At 47.9% G+C, this 24574-nt stretch overlaps 1 protein-coding gene and 1 long non-coding RNA gene across 2 annotated transcripts in view; both read right to left on the bottom strand.

The window, feature by feature from the left end:
- Window positions 1-311: 311 nt before the first annotated feature.
- Window positions 312-24574, bottom strand: part of ADRB2 (adrenoceptor beta 2) — a 29605-nt gene continuing 5342 nt past the window's right edge. The window contains exon 2 of the mRNA XM_027901477.1: window positions 312-1904. Within this exon, the coding sequence (XP_027757278.1) occupies window positions 1870-1904 (35 nt within the window). The 3' untranslated portion in view covers window positions 312-1869. The remainder of the gene's footprint in view (window positions 1905-24574) is intronic.
- On the bottom strand, window positions 3932-23351 carry LOC114066651. The gene is made up of 3 exons (XR_003573222.1): window positions 21660-23351; window positions 18528-18534; window positions 3932-3942 (listed from the first exon to the last, which is right to left on the bottom strand). It is a non-coding gene; the product is annotated as an uncharacterized LOC114066651 (long non-coding RNA).

Here is a 24574-nt window from a genome sequence, read left to right as displayed (position 1 = left end):
CTGGGTGAGCAACTTGCACAGAGACATGTCCTGCACAAGCACAGCTGCATGGAGGAAATTTGGCTACAGGGACATTCCCAAGCTTATGCAGGCTGCAGCTGTCCTGCTGTCCTTCCCAACAAAGCTTTGCCCAGCTTGTCCTTAGTTCTTGACAGAGCAAAACTGCACCTTTCCCCCAGGGAGACTGGGGTTTCACTGCAGCTTTTTCCTCCTGCCTTGAATGCTCCCTCTATAGGCAGTTCAGATCATAGAATCATAGAATGGACACCTTCTGCTACACCAGGTTGTTCAGAGCTCCATCCCACCTGACCTTGAACACCTTCAGGGATGAGGCACCTCGTTAAGGCTTATCATAGAATCACAGAATGGTTTGGGTTGGGCGGGACCTTAAAGATCATCTAGTCCAACCTCTCCACCATGGGCAAGGACAGCTTCCACTAAAAGGTTGCTCCTGGAAGGTGTCCCTCTCTCCTGCCCCTCTGCCCACTCCCCTTGCACAGACACGCCACACGCCCCCTCCCTCCGTCCTCTCTTGGCTGCAGGTGTTTGTGAGGAGGCGGCTCATTTAGCAGCTTCACATCAAGCAGCAAGAAAATAAATAAATAAATACAATTGCACATGAGGGAAGGGGTTTGCAGCTGGAAGCCCAAGAGAGAAGGTCTGAGATGGGGCTCCCGGCACAGTTTGGTACCAGCATGTTTTGCCCAGGCCTCTGGGAGCAGCTCAGTGGTCAGACATCTGCAGCTGCCCGGCTGGGCATGGCAGTCCACAGCTGGGGCACCACCTGCAAGTCAAAGGTGCACATTGTCCTATGGTTTTGAGTCAGTTTTTCCTGCTGTTTTCTGTCTGAGATCCGTCACTCCCTCCACGTCTCTCTCTTTCACAGCTTAATGAGTTCTTCCCAATTCAAGAAGCAGGAGCTGAGTGTGCAGCCTGCCCATATGCTCCTTCCCACAGCTGCAGGAGAGGGACAGATGCTCTATGATGTTTTGAGGCTCAGGTGTTACAACTTGGCTCCCAAGGGTGGCTGGTCGTGCTAGAATGTGACTGCTTGCAAGTGAAACGACTGCCAGGTTCAAGCCTTTTTCCTGTCTGAAGTCCAGGCATGACAGTTGCAGATTTGTTGGCACAAGGAGCAAACAAAGGCCACATTGCATCTGCACTGGGCAGGATTTGCCCTGTGCCAATCCATCTGCTCATTTGTGAGTGTCTGGGCCCCACGTGATGTATATGGGCCTACAGAGAAGAAGAGGTAGACAGAGAAGACACCAGGAGAAACAAGCACAGAATAAGTCAAAGCAATCTTGCACACTCCTTCTCTCTCAGTCTTGGACAGATTCCTTTATCATCTAGTTCCCCAACCAGCACGTGAACAGGCATCCTGTTGGTCTCCTGACCTGACCATAAGGCAATGACCCTGCTGTGCCTCTTCCAAATCAGACACTGGAGATGACCACGTGGTCCTGGTACTCCCCTTTTGAAAGCGCTTTCCCCTCTTGCCGTGCCTGGGAAACCTCTCTGCACCTTTCATCGTGATTTAGGCATTCCCCTCCTTCAGTTCACAGGGCTCCTGTAGCCTTTTTCCAGAGCTGGTTCCACAAGCAGTGACTCCTGCAAAGTGCCTCTCGTAGTGCCAGTCCCCCAGTGGTGTCCTCCAAGGCTAGCAGAGCCTTTCCTGGTCCCCTGGTTATCTTTCACCAGCTTCTCCTTCAGGTGATGCACGATGGGCTATGGATTAGGATGAAGATATTTGCCAAGGCAATCACTTCCCACAGCATCCCCAGGCTCAGGGAAGCAAGGCTATGCTCCCACTCAATCTCTTCAGAGCCCTCGTGAGCTCAGGATGGTGAGGAAGAGAGGTTGGTCCGTTCAGCTCTTGACCATTCCTGAACACCCAGGGATCTCTGTGGGACAGAGAAGAAAGAAAAAAAACCATTAGTTTAGCACAGAAGAGGTTGGGGTTAAACACTTTCAAGGATAAGGCAGTCACAGCTTCTCTGGTCAACCTGTGCCAGAGCCTCACCCCCCTCACAATAAAGATAAAAAGATGCATCTCTACAAACAGGTCAGCTGCCCAGGAGACAGGAACACATTTCATTCTGCTTTTAATATCAGTGAATCTACAAAAGGGAAAAGAATAGGCTTTTTCTTGGTTGTGGAGATACTCAAATGACAGACATGTCAGATGGGAAAATGGGAAATTAATCTTGAAGAAAAGAAAGGAACAAGTACAGAATATGCCTGTGTTTTTATTTTTTGAAAGTGATATTTTTTCATAAGTACATGTAAAAGATTATCATCTGGGTATGTGAGAAGAAGGCAGGTTTAAAGCCAGAATGGATCTGCACAAAGGAAAAAAACGTATCTGTTCTTTGGGAACACAATGCCTCTCTCAGAAGAATTCTGGGTATCCAAAATGAAGTTATATTTCTTGTGCAAACAGAAGATGAAGTTCCAACATGACAGAGATAATTCGCAACAGTGTTACTTGCCAGCAGCTCTTTAAAAGGACTACTCACGCTCCATCTGCCCCGCAAAGCATATCCATCCTTCCTTCCTTCTTTCCCTCCCTCTTTCCTTCCTTCCTTCCGTCCATCTGTCCTTTTACAAACATTCACAGCCCCAGTCTGTACCTCACCTTACTGCCAAGGATCCTATTCTGCACAAAAGAAAGAAGAAAAGTCTTTCACCTTTTGTGTTCTCTCCTCCTAAAAACAGCCCCCATGGACTGCAATTACCTCTGCAGGTGCAGCCTGTGCAGGGAAGTGTGGGCTGGGGCTGACAACTATTAAATACCAGGTTGAGGAGAAACTGATTTGTTGAATCAGCTGGATTTAGATGATCTGAACATGTCAATTGCTGCTGTTTAGTTTTTTACACGAGACACTGTGGGCTACCAGAACCTAAAGGGATCACAGCTGTATAACAGAAACATGGAATGTTTTAAGATCATCTCATTCCAACCCCTGCCATGGGCAGGGACATTTCCCACTAGACCAGGTTGCTCCAATCCCTGTCCAACCTGGCCTTGAACACTTCCAGGGATGGGGTAGCCACAGCTTCTCTGGGCAACCTGTGCCAGGGCCTCACCACCTTCACAGGAAAGAATTTCTTTCTAATATCCCATCTAACCCCACTCTCTTACAGTTTGAAGCCATTCCACCTTGTCCTGTCACCACAGTTCTTTATGAGAACTGTTATCCAGTAGTCTTTCAGCTCATGATCTATTTAGAAAATTGCTGAGATTTCCTGTGTGAAATAATGCCAGCTCCACAATTCCAGCAATTTCTAAAGGCAACAACCCCACAGTCATGCAGCACAGGACCAAGGACCAGTAGTTTAACCAGGGTGGAAAGCTCTCCCCAGATATGAAGGAGAGATGATGAAATCAGTGTCCTTCTGCAGTGTAGTATGCTAAGCATGCTGGAGTTTTTCCAGAACAAATCTGGAAACTCTGAGTGAAGCTTCTCTGCCCTTTTTCACTAGCTTGAAGCCAGAGAGCTCTTCTTCAACAATCCTACAGATGGAGCTTGTAAGCTTGCAGGGAAACTGGATGTCGTGAGCTCCCAGGGCAAAGCCACTTGTAGAGTTCAAATGAGAAGGAAGAGGGAACACTCTAAAATAATTGAATGTCTGCATTCAGGAAATAAAACCATGAAGCCCAGCAAGATTATGTTTCCTACTCTGCATTCCTCAGCCACTGTGGTTTAATTGCTGCCTGTCATAATTGGAAAGAGTTTTGCTCTTTAGAGTGGTGCTTCTAAGAAACTCCATCCTTCACAGGCCAGTCCCCCAGAGCCTGGTTTAGTTTTTCCCAGGAATACAAAGGAAGTCAATGTTTTTTGATATCTCATGACAAGGTTATTATAATAGTGACTGCCTGGTGTTCCAAATCCAAGGCACACACAGTTTGATAGGAGACAGAAGTCCAGTGTCCTCTTCCTGTTGCCCCATTGGATGGGTTTCACATTCAAGCTCTGGTTTCCATGACAATAATCACAGTTTTGTTTCACTTCTGGCGAACTCCACCACTCCCTACCAGCAAAGGCATCGGTTAAGTCGTTCACCACTAGTGAGAACAAAATGGGTGGGAAAGCTGGGGCTGTGCTCTGTCAGCTCTCACTCCATCTCCACAGGGCCACCATCTGAGTGTGGGACAAGGAGGTCACTGTCAGTGGGGTCACAGAATCAGGCTGGGCTCCTGAAACCCGTGTCCTGCTGTGTGGCAGCCCCAGGTTACCTGGTGGTTCAGATGGACCTCGTTTCAATCTGCTGCTTTAAAGCAGCTACACCACACATGACTGCACTTCACTGTGAGCAAACAAAGCCACTGAGAGCAAATGTGTGCTATTAAAAAAGTCACTTATGAACAATTAAGAGACTGGCCAGATGCCAACAGAAGAGAGGTGTAAATCAGCTTGTCTCCAGTGGCATTCATGGAGCAGGGCTGGTGGACTCTGAGGTGACTACTGGGCTCTCTAACTTCTGTAGAGCAGCCACCAGAAATCCAGGCACTCTTTGCCAAAGTCTCTTTAAGCAGCAAGGTTGTTTGGGAAGCCCTACAGCTTCAAGAAGAAATACCTACTTCTCGTCAGGCAGTGGGACTAATCACTTTACACAGGAGCATTGCTTTATCCCTTCTTTTCATTAATGACCTACTACATGGAGCTCTTTGAGGCCCAAACTGTGGTGAAGTTACGACTCATTTGCATCAACTTAATGTCAGCAAAATCCATAGAACTGATCTCTGTCATCATCACTGTATCCCGGAGCAAATCCTGGCCTGCAGTTCAGTAACAGTGCTAGAACACGCTGAGCCCTAGTTCTTTTGCTCCTGTCCTGGTGTAAATCAGTAACATTCTGAAGTCCAGGAGTCTAACTCTCCTTTACACTGCCATCAGCTGACGTCAGAGGAGCAACTTCAGATTTATGCTCCTGTCATTGAGAAAGGATTTAGACCTAATTAATTTATGCCACGGTAAAACTGATGTGCAGGGGGAACAGGGTTTGCAGCACACAGCCCTGTCCAGGCGCTGATGGAAGACAGGGCTGGCTACCCAAATAACGGCATAATCTGAAGAATCCTTATTTATGGGCTCCGAATGTGTGCGCGCACGTAGGAAAGAGGTTTGGAAGATGGCAATTAAAATAAACAGCAGATCACTTCTCCTAAACATCTGCCTTGTAAAAGCAGAAAATCAGATGTTGCGGTGGAATGCAGGCTGTTTGCTGGTCCAAGAGACACGGAGGGAGCACGGCTCGCTTGACCTCTTCCAACATTTCCTCTGCCTTGAGATCTGAACTCCTCAGGGTTCACAAGTGAAAACATAATATTCAAAACAGAAGTTGGCTGAAGAAACCTTGCAGCCTCTGTTCCTGACCTGTGCCTGTTCACCTGTGGGAATCTCAGATTTGCTCACCAAGGAAGCACAATGAGATGGACAGACCACCCACATCCCACAGGGTCAGGCCACATGCTTCCATCTTGCTAACTACTTACCCAGCTGGATATCACTAATTTACATTCTCTTCTTTAGCCTTAGAAGAGGTGGAAGCCTGATGATGAAATCGTTCTTGGTTATTACTCACCAGACATCCCAGGCTGAAGGACAGCCACTCTGAAGGGTGAAGATCCGATGGGAAAGTAAAAATGACCTTTTCAGTTAATGGGAATGGACTAGTGCCCATATAGTCGCAGTGGGAATTCGAAATGCCTCCCATGGGGCATTTCCCAAGGGGTCAAGGAAAGGATGAAGAGGGAGTAAATTCCCACCCTGGATTGTCTTAGTGCTTTGCTAAGTGGTTTTGCAAATCAGGAACTCCAGGGATAGGAGAAGGGGGAGTGAACTGAAACTGAAAGACAGTAGGTTTAGATTAGATATGAGGAAGAAATTCTTTACTGTGAGGGTGGTGAGGCCCTGGCAAAGGTTGCCCAGAGAAGCTGTGTCTGCCCCATCCCTGAAAGTGTTCAAGGCCAGGTTGGACAGTGCTTGGAGCAACTTGGTCTAGTGGGAAGTGTCCCTGCCTATGGAAGAGGGTTGGAATGAGATGAGGTTTAAGGTTTGTTCCAATCCAAACCATTCTGTTATTCTGTGATTCCATAAATCTTATATTTGTTTCACTCCATTTGAAACACGTACATTGTGGAAATCTCCATGAGAGCTGAATTTCCAGAGCAATGGAGCCCAGTCCTCACACCAATGCAGGTGTCTGCAAGGCAGCTGAGCAGCTCTTCCCTAAGCATCCATCAGATTCAGGGTGGAGTGAGGCAGAGGAAGATGGAATTTCATGCTATAGCCCTACAGTACTCAAGGAAACAGAACAGTCTGTCAGCCTTGCAATGCACAGTCTCTTCATCTAAACAGGTCTCACAACCTAGTCAAGATTGGCACAGATTGTCTACAAACTCTCCCCTCTTTCCTTTCCTGTTTCTTTAATCTCTCCTTGGAAACTCTTGCTATTTTATCATGTTTCAGCAACCTGTCATCTACCATTTGCCAACAATTCCTCCTATAACCTTTAAACAGCATATGTTAAAAGTGCAGGGTGTGAAAATAATACCAGGGCACAGCAACAGGAAATGAAGCATCAGTTGCTTCTTCACAGACCAAGGTAAAAGAAGAACCTGTTAATGCATAAGAAGCCAAGCCGTAACATAAGGGCACAAGGAACCCCAGAGTGTACCAATCCCAGACTTAGGCTTCTTTATGATCACATTTACTCAGGAAAGGAAAAAAGTTCCATCTCATCCCTTTCAGTTTGCTGGAACCCAAACCTGTTTTTTAGAGCATCTCTGTACTTGTCTCTGTGATGTGATGTTCCAAGCGACACATGGTGATGGGTGATGCCCCTTGTTTTATTTCAGGGCTCTGACACAGCATCTTTCCTCCATAAAGTTCATCCATGACTCGTAGGTCACAGCCTCAGGAATGCCTGGAAGTGCATCTGGACACTTTAAAATCTATTCATCAGCTCAGGGCTGGCGTTTCTTCCCTGCCATTCTCCCCTGCACCAGTTTGTACTTATTATGTACTCCTTCCCCATGAGCTCTCCTATGGGATGCAGATCCAGCAGCCAGTGCCACAAAGCCAAACTTGGACACAACTTTCCATTTAGTCCAGTTCTTAGCACCTGTCCAGTTTGCTCCCCACCAGCCAAACACCAAATTAACTCAACATCTCCACTTGTTGGATGTGGTATCTGAAGATCCAAGTTCTCTGTGTCCACCACTCGAAGAACACACATCTCCCAACACTAGGGTATCCCTCAAGTCTGCCAGGCTCTTGATGAAGATCACTGGTTCCTACATTGCTGCAGATGGCAGTTCCACTGCTAAATCCCAAACCTGGATCTTCACTTACTTTGCAAAAAAATAATGTCCTCATCAAATTCTAGGTTTGAAGGACTTCTTTTTTTTTTTTTTTTTTTCCTGGCAGAGGCTCACTAAAGTAACTCTGGAAAGCAGCCAGAATGTGAACAGCTGCAAAGCAACAGGCTATGTTATCCTATTTCTCTGTCGTCTGCTTGCCCCAGCTTTTCTAAGGAGATTGTTTGTTTATTTTGTTGAATTTTGGGGAAGTGGGAAGGACTTTGTTTGCTTTGGGGTTTTTTCAATCATTGCACAGATTGAACCCAACAGAGCAACAGCTCTCTTTGAAACTAAAATCCTGCAATCTCTTGACTGTTGGAGAATTGGGAGACTTGTGAAACACTTTTCTGGGGTTTTGTGTTTGGGGTTTTTTTTGGCAAATAGTGATTTTCCTTGCTGTGTTTTCCTCTCAATAGTGAAATGCTTTAGGTCATGTGCTGCTATTACACACTCAGCTCTTTGGATTGGATAGAATTCTCTCAAACGTAGCAACTATGAATATCAGGGCAAGTGGGAGGACTGTAGGAAGGGAAGATACTTTCTGAAACCTTAGTGGAAGACAGTTACTTTGAAGCAAATTTAAGGGCCACTATGACAGAGATTATGCCCACGTACATTCCCCACCCTGCTTATAGATGCAAATCCTCATATGAAAATAGCAAAAAGTGGTCCTCTGGATGAGGAAGGGCCAGGGATCTGACAGAATTGGGATATCATCAGGTGCCTGTGAATGCCTGGAGGGGATTCACACTAAAAAGCTCCAACATTTTAAGAAAGAAATATTTGTGGACATCTGGCTTTAAACAATGAAAATCCTTCCCCAGTTTTAGCATCATCACATGTGGAATTCAGGTCTGAATCTGATTTCCCACAACTGCTCCGAGGATTTCTTGGAAAACTTGTAAATTGATTTTGGGTCATCTGCTTAATTTTTTTTTATGCAAAATAACTTGGAGTCAGGGGAAAATGCTAAAGGATTTTTTATTTTAGAAAGTCACAGGACAGCTGTCTGGTAACACACTGAGAGCTCAGCCAGGGTTTTGTTTTCTACTATGAAAAGCAGGGACATCCTATGGCATGAGGAGATGCCTACAGGTGAGGATCCCTCAGCTCAACTGATGGACTCCATGAGTTGGCAGCAGCCACCAGAATGCTCCAGTAAGCATTTGTTCTTAAAGGTCTGATTTGAAAGAGCAAACACAGATAATTAGAAGTAAAGCTGTCAAGGTTTAAGAGAAGCCATCACGAAGCCATCACAGAGTCCCTCAAAGCTCTGTGTCCCATCACAGGGTTCCTCAAGGCTATGTCCATGCTCTACTGGTGCAGGGATCCCACAGGTAACAAGCAAAAGCAAATCTACTCTGTTTCCCTGTAAATACCTCCTTTTTACTGAATCAATTGGGAAGAATGAGATTTTCTCATGCCCAGCATATCATTGCTAGTCAAGAGGGACTGAGGCAGAGTAAGAGATCCAACACAAAACCAGTGAGTCAGCTGAGGATAAGGGAATGGGGAAGAAATCTGGAGAATCCAGATCTCTGCTTCTAGTTCACTGGCATGCATCCAAACCAGCTGTCCCACGGCTGATCAGAGCATAGAATCTCTCTTTTTAGAGGAATATGGTGCATTTTCTACATTCATACACCCATAACTGGCAGTCACAGCTCCCCACACTGTTCTGACCTAAATTCTGCCTACTGAACCGAGCACTTCCAGCATGGCTGTCAGCCTTGAACAACGGGCAGGGACACAGGTGGAATTCAGGCCAGGAGAAACCCAGCACTGCCATCCCTCCCTTTGGAAATACAGAGACTTAACATCCCTGTTTGTGCTCTGCTGTGAGCTTTTGTGATGCTGTTGTGGTTCCCTCGAGACTCTCCCTGGGAGGAAGAAGTAGCAGGAGTGCAGAGAACGCCCTCACTCCGTCTCTCACATGCAGCTCTGTGGCTGCCTCTCCTCACAGGCAATGTTCCCATGCAAAGCTCCAGTGCAGATGCTCTCTGATCCCAAGGGCACCAGTGCAACTGCACTGGATGTGGGAAATGGCTTGTGACTGAGTCCCTTAACCTAAGGCAGCCTAAGAACCCCACACAGAGCCCAGGGAGGCTGAACAAGCTGCTTCCACCACAATTACTAATTGCTGTGCCCTGCTGAGCCACCACAGCCTGCTCCACACACCCAGGGATGGTGGCTGCTGGGTTTTCCTTTCCTGCTGGAAAGCAACGGAGCCTCTCCAGGGAAGGACACGGGTGGTTTGTGTCCATCCACCTCAGACACTCCTGCTGCCCAGCCCGTCTCTGCACCACTCTCCTCCTTCCTCTGTTAAAGCCAGAGTGTGACGTGCATCAGCACTGGCCCCACGTGGTGCCAGAAAGGATCTGAAGCGAGGCCAGACAGAGGAAATGGCTCCTGTGACCCTCCCTGAGAAGGACGGAGTTTCTCCTGCCTGCAGCCCCACCACTGTGGTGTGTGGCTGGCGGCTGGTGTCGGAGCATGGTCCCACTGGTGGCTTGGAGGAAGGAGGAAGGAAAGGCATTTGCCTGTTTACATCAGCACAGAAGTATTTCCCCCATTTTCAAAATGGTGAGTTTCATCTGCTGATCTTGAAGCAGTTGGACAAGAAGCATTGTCTCTCCCACTCAGCAGATAAGGGGTTAGGATCTGATCCAGGGCAATTAGCGAGCCAGCAACACTAGTGACATAAGTCTGGTTTCCAAATCTCCAGTCCTCAGCCAACTCTGCACAGCTCTGACATCTCCTGATGAACGTGTGAGCTAACACTGGGGCTAAGTTTACGACTAACAAGTCTAATGAGGTAATGTGAATACTAATTTAGACTCAGAGACATCTCAGATGCCATTTTACCAACAACAACAACAACAATCTTTATTCTAATAAATTCATTTCTTACCATTAAAAGAGCTTACTATCCAAAACTGTGCATTATCCACCTGCTTGACTTCTTGGGATGTGACAAAGAAGACAAGGGACAGGGCAGCAGCTGCCCATGAGGGGTGATTATGGGAGAAATTCAGTTCTTGTGATTTCCAATCACTCTGCTGCAGTTTCATATTTGACAGGACAATCCAGGCCATGGGACAGTTCAAAAGCAGCTGTTCCCAAATGTAACTTTGGTGATGTTTTTTTAAGCATCATAACTTAGGAAGGAAGGAGGAAACCACCAGTTTCTGTTCCACTACTGTCCTGCTGCTGCAGAGATCCGCACCCAGAGAGGTGAAATAACTCAGGGGCTGCCCTGGAGAGACTGGTTTGTTCGGGGCCTCAGGTGCCTTTCAGCCAGACTGCAGCAGGTGCTTGGGGTGAAAGGCAAGTTGCTTTGGTGAACAGGAATTGAAGGAGAAAGAGAAACTGGTGAAATGTTAATGCTCCAGCAGAGTAGGAAGTGCTCTCTCTTCTCAGGAGGGGTTAAGGCTCATAAAGGTCAGGGTTTCTTTTTTAGAGCCCTAAATTCTGACAATGTTTGCCCAGCAGGTATTGCTGCTGCCAGCAGGAAGTAAGAGATATGCTGGTGCCCCTTGGGATAGTTGAGGGAAGCTCAGAAACTTGTCAGCGCCACAAACGCTAACAGCTCAGAAGGGAGCAGGCAGAGAACAAGGGAAGCAAAGGAAAAGGAGAGAAGAAAGAAAAGCCACAGGTTTTTGAAGTTTTCTTAAGACAGACTTTGGGAGCCCATATGGTTTGTTAATGCTTGGGGAAAGGCAGTTGCTTAAGTGATTCAGCACAAAGGAACCATCTGGAGACTGCGAGTCCTCCCCCTCCAGTGGCAGCAGCGACTGACTAGTAACAGAAATTACAAAAGCAATATTAACAGCATGGCCATCCCCATGACAGCCCTTTCTCCATAGCCAGGCTGCACAGTGACTGTCCTACAGGACACACGTGGCTCTGGGGAGGTGGGTGAACCCTTTCTTAGCTGGCATCATGGCAGGGGGGTTGGGACTAGATAATCTTTAAGGTCCATTCCAGCATTCTATGATTCTGTGAACACCCCTGCACACAGCCCTGACCTGTATCTAGCACAACATAAAGCAGCTGCCCCCCATTATGGGGGGTCTCAGCCTGTCTTTTTCACAGCAGCAGTTTCTCACCTCTGCTTCCTAAGACTAAAGAGAGACAGGAGAATCCTGAGCTGCGATGCCAGTGGCCTTCTCTCAAACAGACAGACTGCGATAAGGCATCAGAAAAAGTTGTGAAAGTGGCAGAGCCATGCAGGGCTGCAGGGCACTGAGGTCAGACCTGAGGTGGTGTGTCCCCACATGATGCTGCCTCCCATCTAAGGACAGGAGGAAAATCTTTTGAAGACTGAGCAATGTATTATGCCTCTCAGATATTCTCTGCCCACATGCATGGCTTCAGTGTGGAGTGTCTATCAACACTCCTTCCCATCTCCTCCTCACAGTACTTACTTTATTAAAAATGAACCTATTTTTCACCTCACACAGAAATAACCTAATAGAAAACACATTCATTTCACACTGTGTATGCTGGAGTCACACAAACAACTTGAAGGAGAGTCTAAGTGGCAATTACCTGCACTCATGGTTATATCCATGTATGTTTGGAGGACACTGCTCTTGGGGAGTCCCATGGATCCATCATCCCATTAAATCAGTGACAACTATATTAGCAATGCATAATTGCAAAGGGCAGGGAGAGAGACAGAGCCCTAGCTGTCCTTGTGCAACACATCTCCACTAACAGTTTCAGAAGCAGCTCAGGAGCTTAAGTTTCATTTCCAAAATTGCCTTGAGTAATTCTTCACTCAGGAGTAGCTGCTACTTGATGAGAGTGAGTCCAATTCTTTTTCCCTCATCATGCTCACCCACATCAAAGGGTGAGGCACAGTGGTTTGTGCCAAAGCTGACAAATACTCCCAGGATTTACAGGGCCAAACCTGTGTGGAAAACACTCAGCCTCGCCACGGTCGAGTTCACACTACGCTTTGTTTCCCTTCATCAAAGCGAAGTGAAGCCGCCGGAGCAGGGGCTGGCACGCAGCGATGCTGATGGTATCACTGGCAGACACAACACAGCCCTGCAGCGGGCACAGCGTGAAGGCAGGGCCAGGAATCCATGGGTGGAGCAGGCATCACACCTGGGTAAACACAACCCATTTTCCCAGAGCCCATCTTCGAGCTGGTGACTGCACCACGGGCAGCTCAGCCCGCAGGGGCTTTTCTGCTTCACTCTCTGGCAAGCACCTTCTTCAGCGAGTGAGCAAATGGTTGGCATCTGCCATGGAGGTATAAAAAGATTTCCCTGCGGGGTGGAGCTCAACTTGTTGATGATCTCATGGTTTCAGTCACGGTGACCTGCTGCACTTGATGGATACATCCCTTCCTTCGATGCCCCTGCCCTTGCCCTCCATCAGCAGCAGCTACTTCTGTCTTCAGCTGAGTTTTCAGCCAAGGAGGCTGGAATCACCTTACCCAGCCTTTCCAGAGCAAATCTCAGTTGCACACAACACAACAGCAAACCCTGTCCTCCTGACCCACTCTGGGCTCGAAATGAGGCAACCCCTGCAGAAGGAAAAGCCCGGGAACTTGCAGAAATGGCAGAGGAAGAACGTTAAAGGGACACAAGGTTCTCATTTCAGTCACTTATTTACTGTAATTTCCATCCTGTTTAGAAAGATCCAGATCTTATCTAACAGCATCCTGACCCTACTGGGAAGCCCAGCAGTAACCTTAAACCCCATTTAAAAATAAGTGTTCCTAAAACTTCTGCAGGAATGAGAACCCTGGTATTTATGAGGGGTTCAAGTAGCTCATCTGCAACCCTCTGATGGTTTGATATGGAAGGCTTTCAGGTGTATTATATTTTAAATCAGTTGCGTTGTTAAGACAGCACTGAAATCTGAAGAACTTCAACTTCTTACAGAGAGTGACCAGCAGCTATGGTCTGATTTCTGACAATCAGACATTGTCTGATTCCTCCACATTTGGCCCTCTCATACAAGGGCTCACTACGATGGCAGGAGGACAGAGTAGGGCTCAGGATCACAGAAGTTTCCAGCTGCCAGCTAAAATGGCCAATAAAGAATCTGTGATGTGCAATGAAAGACTGGTTTCTGTGACATAGAAATCCATCCAGAGGGGTGTGGAAATTATAACTGAACTTTTTGTAAATTACTGGAAGTCAAACGTTAACAATTGCCATGTAAGGAAGATGAAAGGCGGAGTGGATGGAACGCTTACATATATTCAGCTCCATTATTCTCGCCTCAAAAACCAGTCCAGCAACCCTTTAATCACTCAGCAGCTCATCTCTAAGTTGTCTCTATTATTAACAACAAAGTGCTTGTTATTTCCATGGCCATCCTTTGACGGAGCCAGGGATGGGGGTGAGGATGCTTGTGGTGAGAAACACGGCACGGCACAGACACAGGATGAGCAGTGCAGGCAGGGCCCTGGCATGCCAGCTGAGGAGGAGTGATCAGAACAGAGCAACTGTGAGCCAAGGGGCAAAACAGAGACGGAGGAGATGGTGAGACTCTTCTATCCAGGGAAAGGGTGGGCACCCCTTAATTCTGCAAACGGCAAAACCAGCCAGAAAACCTTTTGGGCAACTTCTGAGCAGGATATACCCATCCCTATGTTTGCACTGCAGCAGAGAAGCCTTTCAGAAATGCACATGACCTAACAGGTCTAGCTTCTCTAAGTAATTTTAACGAACAGTAATTGGAACTCCTGGCTGAAACCACAGGGGATTTCCTCATGCAAAGCCACAGCGTGGACCTGGCTCTGCTGTTGCTATAATTAGCAAGTCTACATAAAAGTACCATTATCATCCTGAGACTTCTCTGGCCTGATTTGCACTGATATTCATGATGGAATTGCCTCCTTAGCCTGGCTTCTCGTATCGCTCCACCAAGAAATAAGGTATCTGTGGATGAATCAAACAAGATGGGAGGGGGAAGGAAGAAAGTTCTTCAAACTCAACCTTTTTTATCAGCAGCTGAAGGAAAGGAAACTAATGGGTACTTCAGGTTAATGAAAAAGGGAAGCTTGCAGGGATGCAGTCACTTTTAGATCGGTCAGGATTACCCAAGGCCAACAAAATGGTTTTTTACTACTACTAGGTAAGGTTGTCCTCTTGGTGCAAAGGGTTGCATGTTATCCTTCAGGGGTCTAGCCCTGGTGTCTCATCTTCTGTGTGGTGAGGCTGAATGACAGTTGTCTTACAGACACCCTCACAGCTCTGGCAAAGTGAGAAAAGGGTTTCATCGTTCAGTGAATCTGCATCAGGCGGAGTTCAGATTCCTGTCATGGAAGCCAAGAAAGGACAATCTCTACCCAGTGACTGCAGACCCAGGCCACTGCTTTTCAGGGATGGCTACGAACACTGGAGACTAGGGGTATCTCTACGTTACTGCAAAGGCACCTTTCACAGCAAGATTTGGAGCATTGATAGTTTTACATCTCTGATACAGCCAGGGTCCTGCCCATCCTGTGGGCTTCCCACCTCCCTGCTTTTATTGGGGTACAGTGCAGGTGCAGGTCACTCTGCACATCCTCTGGGGCTGCTCATGGCAAAACCACCTCAGCCTTAGCAGTGCTGACACCAGACACATACCAGGCGCTCATATTCCCACAGGCACTGGAAATAGCATGGCCACAGCCCCACAGCCCTGTTCACCACAGGGATAAGTGTTCACGATGGACATGCCAGGAGAAAAGAACCACAGATGCTGGCTGACATGGCTCACATCGTGGAGACACCCCAAGATTACAAATAAAGAGCAAACTAAGAGCAGCAAAAACTTCTGGGAGCAATGCTGGTGCCACAGCTCAAACAGCATCCCCAGTGTCAACAAGTACCCAACCTCTTCCCATGGTTCTTCTCCTGGGAAAACCCCGTCTCCCCTTCAACTTTTCTGGTTGACAAAGTGGTGATTAGTTGGACTTAATGATCTTAGAGGTCTTCTCCAACCTAAACGATTCTTTGATTCAGTGATTCCACACTCACACCTGCTTATCACCAAGGCCATCTCCTCTCCAGGGGGACGGCTGTCCTGATTTGTCTCCATACCTGTCAGACACTCACTGCAAAGGCATTCATGCCTGAAGAATGACAGGAACGCCTGCTCCACACCCTCCAAGTTGTGCCTTGGCAGGCAGCAGAGCGGCCTCCGAGAAGGAAGAGAGCTTGCTGCTCATTCCAGAGGCAATCATCAACATCCACAAAGGGAAGGAACCTGGGGAGGCTCAGAGGAAACCGTGAATTATTGCTTTATATAATCCTGTACTGCGCCAAAGACTGGGAGGGGATTTTCCAAAAGCATTGGCTTGTCTTTGTGGCTTCTGCAAGGAAAAGAAGGAAGAAGGTGCTCCAGAAGAAAACCAGGTTGTATGACTCAAATATCCCAGCTCCAGAAGGGGATAATGGAAATAAAGATGGTGCATTAAGGCAGACAGCATATTTTTGGAAATGGATACCAGGATTTTTTCATCTGTTGTCCACCACTGGTTTTCTCTGGGCACCTCTATCTACATGTGAAGGCTCCTAATAGAAAACACATTTAAAAATGCCTTTTTAAGCCACCTCCTAAATCTTTCAGCCCTCATGGGCATTGGTAGTTAAGAACCCCAACTAATGCCAGCCAGAGAACAAGCAGGCACTATGCAAGCATGTCTGTCCCAGTTTCTATATCTTGACACTGCTCTCCCCAGCTGTGGCTTTGACTCAAGAAACAATAAATTTGGCAAATACTCTGCTTGGCCATTTGATCTGTGACACTTTGGGAGATACTCACAAGCATTTTGTCCTATTCATAGGAGCTCTGTCTTTAATAAATGTCGTGCTTGTTTCCCTGACTCCAGAGGAGTCTGCTGGGAACGTCTAATTGCCCTGTGTGCCAGTGTGGCACAGCCCTACCCAGCCCCCCAGCATGCCCAGTGAAACCCTTCTTCTTCCCTCCATCACTCCCCAGCCAAGGTGCTTTGCTGGCAACTGGCCCAGCCCCGCTCCAGTTGCAGTTAAAATAACAGCGAGGTCCCAAATTTATCTGCAGCTATTTGGCTTATACAGTCATCTCTCTCTTTCTCCATCACACACCCCCACACCAGCTTTAGGCCACCTCATTACTGTCATTGCATTTACACTGACTGGAAGGGGAGACAGGAGAGAGAAATAATGGGATCAAGGCTGTAATATCAGTACAGAGAAGGGACAACTCCATCCAAAACTAAGGCACAGGACAGTCTGATCCTGTGGGTGATGTTGGAGTGAAGAGCTCAGCACCAGGGACATCCCAGTTCCTACTCTGCTCCCTCTGCAGAAATCGCCATATGTGATGACATTTAAAGGTAAAAGAAGAATGTTTTCATTTGGTTGGGTTTGCTTTTTCCCTGCTTTCCCCAAAACTGGAACCCTACTGCAGGAAGTCATATGGCACAAGGCAGAGAAGATCATCATTAAAAATAAGACAACATTCACCTTCCTTGCTCTGTGAGTGTAATTTAGGCTGGCCACTTGTCTTGGACAGCCTTCCTGACACTGGGAACACACTGTGCCTGCATTGCCTCTCTAAGGGCCATCCCTGCTCACCCACGAGTCCCGAGCAATTCTGTGTTACTGAGAGACTGTCCTGCCCCCTCTCCCTGTGTCCTGCCACATTCCCCTGCCACATCTGCTACATCAAACTCACGCTGCCTGAGAACAGACAAGGGAACTACTAATGTGGGAGGGAAGAGGAACCACTGGGGTTGCCTGCACTGAAACACAGATCCTGGTCTCATGGCATTTTCCAGCCCATTTTTACCTTCTCCCTCCTTTTCCATGGGATGCAGCCTCTCGCTTTCCAGCTTGAGTTTCCTGCTGATGCTTGACTCATTGTCCCTCTTAGGACCTATTTTTCATCTCCAATAGTTTCATCTTTTTACATTCTTCTTGGGCATATAGCCCATCTTATTTTGTGGCCTCCATCTATCCCTTCAACCATTTCCTTAGAGTCCTTCTCTTTCCATCACTGGTGTTTGCTGTGTTTATGACTTTAATGGCAGAGCTCATAGGAGCCTTCTTAGACACAGGCCATCAGTAAGCTGCAGTTGTTCAAACCTATGCTAAAAGTTGGCCCAGTCTAGTTTTATCATTATCTTTTCCCTCCTGAGTTTTGAGTGTTAAAGAGGATTCTTAGGCAGAGAAAGAAAGCATCCGTGAATTCACTCTTCTACAGGCCTTTGGCTTTGCAAATCACATCAGAGAGGAAATTCCCCAAAGCTGAGTCCTGTAACTGTAGCAAACTGAAATCCTACCCTGCAGCCAGGGAAGTGAGTCCAAGCGTGGTGCTCAGCAGCGGTTTGCCCCTGGCATGGAGTGTTGGGGCCAGCCCAGCCTGAGGCCAAACCTGAGCAAATGCAATGCCAGCACCCCATCCTGGGTCTCTCTAAGATGCAGGGGGGCTTTGCAGACTGATAGGGATCACTCATCATGCTCCAGGCCAGCAATTCTGCAGTGCCCCATGCTTCACTTCAAACCAACAATCCTTTCCCTCCTCCCCAATTCATTTCTGTCTCTCCTGGCCAACATCCACAAGTCATGCCTAGAAACCACAACTTCACCCCCGGGCCCCTCCTGCTGCCACTGGCTCTGCCTTGGAGGTTCATCACACACAGCTCTGCACCCTGACCTTTCCTTTCTGGGAATAGCATGCACTGCTTGCCTCCCATCACTTCCAAGGAAGCGGCAGCCTGACAGGAATACCCTGCCCCTCTCCCTGCCTCCTCCTGCCTCTACCAGCCCAAGCCCAACGTGGCAGCAGCCAATGTGTCATCACCTCCGGCACCAGGGAGAGATGCCGGCAACTGTCCCTTACAGTCTGATAGCAAATGTCAGAGGGAGGGGCTGGGACTGCAGGAGAACAGCCTGTACATCGCTCGCTGCCGGGGATGGGGAGGTGTTCATTCAAGGCTGGATGACTCTCCTGGAGCAGTTTAAATGCTATAAATAGGTACCCTGAGGATCCCCTTTTAAGAAGGGTCTTTATCTGCAGCAGGGAGCCCTGGAGGGACAGGGAACCACACAGTCAGCTTTAGATGAGCTCTACAAAACATGCTCTGCAATTACTGAGGAATAGCCTTCTTGTTCTGAGTCACAAAATGTCTTTCTGTGGTTCTGCTCTCCCTTTATCCTCCCACGGATCTCCTCTCTACAGCTCCCCTTTGCCTTGGCTGCTGTGCCTTAGTGACTTTGTCTACAAAGCTGATGGTGCATCCCTTCTGTGGGTTTGATCCCCATAAGGGTCACTACCTTAAGAGTTGGACTCAATGATTCTTGTGGGTCCCCTCCAATTCAGAGTATTCTGTCATTCTTCTTCACACCCAGCAGCTCTGCACTAGAGCTGTTCAGCCTGACTCATGTAAACAAGGTCCAGTGCTCAGCCAGACTCATGTCAAGGCAGGGTATCACAGTACCATTTGGGTTAGAGGGAGGTCACAGGTTACAGCATCACCACCAGTCAAGGCTGGTACAGATCAGCATCATTCTCTTGCTGACCACAGTTAAGATTACGCTTCCTCTCAGAAACCACGAGCAGCAACAGCACCTCATTCTCACGAGATACAGACCTGAGCTGTGGCCCTAACAAGGGACTGGAAAGAAATGGTGACAGCCTATGCCTGATCCCACTCATTCCCAAGCAGGATTGCCAGGTGAGGTCAATGGAGAGTGAGAAAATACCTGAACAGTGAGAAGAGATTCCCCAGTGAACAGGTACCAACCCAGCTCCTCCAGCCTGCTCCCCCGAACAGGGAGCTCCCACAATCTCTACCATGTGCAGACTTCCTTTCTCTACCAAGAGCGTATCGGAAAATCAGCACATCTACCACTGAGCCATTTGCTTTTGGGGACAGGCAGCAAGAAACTTATCTAGGGCTCTAGTTTCTCTCAGGAAAAACTGCCCTGCATTTCCAGCCACGACTCCAATACAACAGGACTTTCAGCCTTTGGAGCAGGGACCCTGTAACTCCAGGGGTATTTTGCACTGCTTTTGAAGTCACCTTCAAGGTTGCCTCACCAACTTGCTGTCCACATGCTGTAGCCCATGGGACCTCCACCCAACAGCCACTAAGGAGTGTCGTGTCCTGACAGGCACCATCATGGGAGGCACCATTTAATCTGATTCCAGCGGGTTTGGGAGGCAGGAAGAGCATTATGGCTTTGGGGTTGATAAGAAATGTTTTCAACAGTGTGGTTCTTGCTTCAGCTGCAAAGTATCAAGATGAGGGCAGTTCTCACCCAGGGGTGAACAAGCATTTCCTTCAGCCAGAGGAAAAAAAAAAATATTAAGGAGAGGTTTTTCACACTTGCATACACTTAAGAGGAAAAAATATTTACATGAGGGAAAAAGGACTTGGCAGGGGCTTCCCAGAGGCCATTTGCTGTTTATGCATTTCTCAGGACTGGGCTGAGGCCACAGAGCTCGGTGGTGGAGCCTGAACCTCCCTGAGCAGCTGAGGGGACTGTCTTTAGGGCTGGGGAGATCCTGTCAGTGTTCCTACTCTGCCTCCACATGCAGAGAAGTCGTGTCTGTGAGATCACAGGTAGCTCTGACAGTGGCTCCTGTGGTTTCCTAATGCCTTTCCTTTGTCATCCCTGGGGGACCAGAGCCAAGAGAGGCTGTTGGGAGCCTCAGGGTAACATCACATGTGCTGGGAAGCAGGAACTGGGCTCTAAGAATCTCTTAAGACCAACAAACCTTTCCAGGATGGGATGTGAAATAATCTCCAATTGGAATGTCTTGTTTTAACAGGGGTGGGGAGAGCTGGATGGCAGCTGAGGCTCCCACTGCAGAGGCTGAAGGTCTGACTGAGTCTTTCTTCGGGACCCCTGCAGTCAGCAATAGCTTGTACTTATAGCTGTGGCTCTCTATCTCTTGAAAGCACAAACCCACAAATTATTATAATTTGGGCATCTGCTGCTCTTTGGAATTGGCTGGTGTAATCCCTCCCTGTCCAAGCTGCAGAACAGCTCCCTGCTGTTGTTTCTGGAAAGGAGAAGACTCAAAATGTTCCAGGCACACTGGCCTCTGCTGCCAAGACTTTCACCATGCTCTTAAGTGGCATAAAGAATGCAAAATCCTTGTCATTGCAACATGCTGGGCTGGGATCCTATTTTACATTACCCATGCTCTTTCTTCACCCCCACCTGAAGCAACAGGAACATCAGGACAACAGGTAACAGAGAACAGGCCAGGAGACTGGGATACTTTCCCAAAGGCACAACCCCATGAGGTTTTCCAATCCTAGCTAGGAGATAAAGCAACCTGGGACAGACAGCAGTGTCCTACCACCACACCATGCTTCTGTCACCCCATTCCTGCAGGGCCATTCACTCCATTACCTCCTTCCAGCCCAAGCTCCAAACCAGCACAGCTGAAGAAGCTGCAGCACAGTGCTTGGTGCTGAGTCAACACTCAGAAGCTCTGTGAGGTGTGAGGTAAGACCTTGCTCAGACAGCTGAGAAGGAGCAAAGTCACCATTCCTTCCTGCTGTGTGCCAGCGTGGGGGCTCTGGGATGGAGCGGAGCAGGGACAGCACTGGGTTCTACAGATCAGTACCAGCTACATTTTGCAGTGTTTCATGTTTCCCATCCCAACAGCCTCAGCACTGGACATCTGTGTTTCCTCCCAATCCCAGGGAACGCTGGCACTGGTGACCAGCAACAGAGGATTAAAGCCTCCAGCTGTACTGGTCCATGTTTCTGCAGCAGCATGGGAAGTGCTTCCATGGGAGCGCAGGAGCCATTCAAGACTGCCACTGTTTCCAGTCCAAACAGGCAGGAAAGCAGGTGGACTTTTTAAAACCCTGTTTGCAGATTCTGGCATAAGATGTGAAAAACAGATAAGCCTTTTTACAGCGAGGTGTTGAGAACCCTCAGCTCCTTCACCATTTTCAGTGCTCAAAGCACTGAATAAATTAATGAAATTCTTGTCCACACTATGTTTGCCTCCCTGCCAGCATCCACCTCTTGAGGTGTTGATTTTCTTTAATGAGCCCTGAATGATCATTGGAAGAGTCTTGGAAAGTATGGGGGAAATAGAGCCAGCAAAACAGCTTTAAGCAAGGACACTTGACTACAAGCATTCCACAATTACTCTTTATTTAAACACAATATCAATAGGACCTGCAATAAATACTCAAAGTTTTGAACATACAGATCTTCATCTATGTATGTATCCAGCACAGTGAAACACTTTTACATTTCCTTGTTATATACAGGTCTATATATTGTTGTATATAGATAATGGAGATATATATGCAGACATATACATATATCTGTAATGCACTTGTGCAAAAATGACCTTACCAAGGACAGTAAACAATTAAATATTTCCCAATCCGCTCTCCCTGGCACTGGCAATATTGCACAGAAATTCAGTTGTATGCTCCTGCCACTGGGAGGGTGAGAAAATGGGAAAAACTGAAATTGCATGCACGGAGAAGCAGCAAATCCACTTTTTTCATGATGAAGAAAGTTTATAAAAGCTTGGTACCCACTAAAATACTCTGCATGATTCATCACCTTTACACACAGCAATTCCAGCGAACACCCACTGCCAGATTCAGGGGAATCAGGGTTGTGTTCTGCTCTTACAACGCTTACCACTTATCACTTTACTTCCAAGTCGTGTAAACCCCAGTTTCCAGCATGCACTGCTCTGTCGAGACCCAGGCTGTGTCACTGGAGAAGTGACTGTGCTCCCAGCTGGGCTGGCCATACTTTGTTCTGTGCCAGGCAAATACAAGCCTCAGTCCTTCGACCGAGGCTGCGAGAGAGAGCAGAGGTGCCACGGGATCTGCCCGTGCCACCAGCTGCAGCTGGAGCCCTTGAGGAACAGCTGTAGTGCATCTCCCAAGAGCCAGTGCTGGGTGGAATATTGCTGCCCTACTCTGGAATGTGACAAAAATCACCTACAGGTTCCCCTGGGTGCCCTGTGTCCCTGGTGACCCACAGAAATGTCTTGGCAAGAGGGTCTAGCTACCCCTGCTGCCAAAGGACAGCATTCTCACAGCCCAGGATGTGTGTTCAGTGCAAAATGTTCCCTTTGCCCCCAGGAAGAAAGATTAGTACTAATGTTTGCTTTCAAAATAGATCCAATAAAAGTACAACAAGGGGAAGAAATACTGGGGCTGCTCAGAAAGGGCCAGGTTTTCACACTGGAAGAGACTGCTGCACAGGGAGGAGATGCCAAAGTGGCTGTGGTCCTACTGTGGAACTGAGAAACCAAGCAAATTGTAAAAGCAGTGATGAAAGGAACCTTAATCTTGCAAAACACTAATCTCAGGGAGCCTGGAGTCACACTGCCTCTCTGCTGAGAACATAGAAGGCCAGGACAGCTTTTCACAACAGCTCTTGCTCATCTGAACCTGCAGAACTGCTCTGGGTACCACACACATTGCACACGAAGCGCAGGCACAAGGTAGCAAACAGCGTGGGTCAGCCAAGGAATGAGGTGCTTCACCAGGGCTGGATGCCCCTGCACAGGCAGCTGGGGAGGGGAAGACTGGGGTATTGCTGGTGAGAAGACCAGTGTGTACCTTCCCAGCTCACCCTTCAATCCTCACAGCCCAGGGAAACAGCCAGGCACTGCCATGGTCAAGAAACCTTGGTTTCCCTGATGCTTTTAGGATGGCACTTTGTATCTGCTGACAGAGAGCAGAGAAGGGAACATGCAAGACAGGCCATCCTCCCTCCTGCCAGAGGAATGAATGTGCTCATAAACCCATCTCCTTGGGAAATGGATTCATCATACAGTGAAAATAAACACTTGGAGGCAGAGGACTGGCAAAGGGAGGGACAAAGCCCTTCCCTCAGACAGTGTGGGTGTTTGAGACTCCTGGCAGCAGGAGCTGTAATTAAAGGTGCAGGAGCAGATTGTCCCCTGCCTGTACGAGCCAGCAGGGAAGAGAATGAGCCTGGCAGAACCAAGAGTTTTGGCTAAAACTCGAGGGAAAATGGACAAGTTTAGGACTTCTGGAAAAAGGGTAGGCAACTCGGGCAACAACAAGGATATTGTGAGGTGATGCAGGGAGAAAAATTAGAAGGACTAAAGCCCAACTAGGGCTTAATCTGACTGTTGCCATAAAAGACAATTAAAAATATATTTGTGTAAATATATCAGCAATAGAAGGAGGGCTGAGGAGAATCTCCATACTTTATTGGGAAGACACAGTGACAAAGGATGAGGAAAAGGCTGAGGTACTTAATGCCTTCTTGGTTTCAGTCTATATTAATCAGACCAGTTGTGCTCCAAGCACCCAACCCCCTGAGCTGGAAGATCTCCTTTGCCAATGTGATCTGCTTAGTAGATGAGGGAAAGGTTGTGAATGATGTCTACCTGGACTCTAGTTAAACCTTTAGCACCTATTTCCCACAGCATTCTCCTGGAGAAACTGGCTTCCCATGGCTTGGATGGGTACACTGTTTGCTGGGTACAAAAATGACTGGGTGGATGGGCCCAGAGAGTGATGGGGAATAGAGCTGAATCCAGCTGATGGCTGGTAACCAGTGGTGTTTCCCAGGGACCAGTTTTGGGGCTAGTCCTGTTTTAATATCTTTATTGATGATCTGGACAAGGGGATCAAATGCATCCCCAGTAAAATTACAGATGACACTAATTTGGGGGAAGTATTGATTTGCTGGAGAGCAGGAAGGCTCTGCAGATGGATCTGGACAGGCTGGATTGGGCAGATGTCAGCACTGGATCGACGGCAGTGCTGGGTTCACAGTTGTACTTGACCTTAAAGATCTTTTCCAATCTAAAAGATTCCATGATTCTATACCGGAAGAGCAAGAGATGCTGGGAGATAGACTGCAGCCTGCTTACTGCCAGCCAGCCCTTGCAATAACCCTCCCCTCAGTGACAAAAGCATGTCCCTTATAGTAAATAAACTCTTAAATGGGCCCTTTGCAAAGCCCAGCAGCTGTGACGTGGGAGAGCTGAGGAGCACATTGTGTGCCCGCTCACACATCCGCTCCCTCTCTGGAGAAGCAGGGCTCTCCTTTCTACTCTATTAATCCCTGGCCTATTTTCAAACATTTGGGTGCATTTAGTAACTGCTGAAGGACAGTGGTTCAGCAGGGGCCTCACCTTGACCTGAACCCCAGAGGAGGCTGCACAGTCTGGACACAGCTCCACAGGCAAGGCTGGGGCAGGCACAGCCCTGACACCCCACAGCCACGG

The sequence above is a fragment of the Empidonax traillii genome, unplaced genomic scaffold (genome assembly GCF_003031625.1).
Source record: "Empidonax traillii isolate 1590-97213 ecotype Southwest subspecies unplaced genomic scaffold, ASM303162v1 scaffold22:size5013007, whole genome shotgun sequence".
NCBI classification, from domain to species: Eukaryota; Metazoa; Chordata; class Aves; order Passeriformes; family Tyrannidae; genus Empidonax; species Empidonax traillii.
Note: the sequence above shows the minus strand (reverse complement) of the source record. Positions and strands in the feature narration are given on the sequence as shown.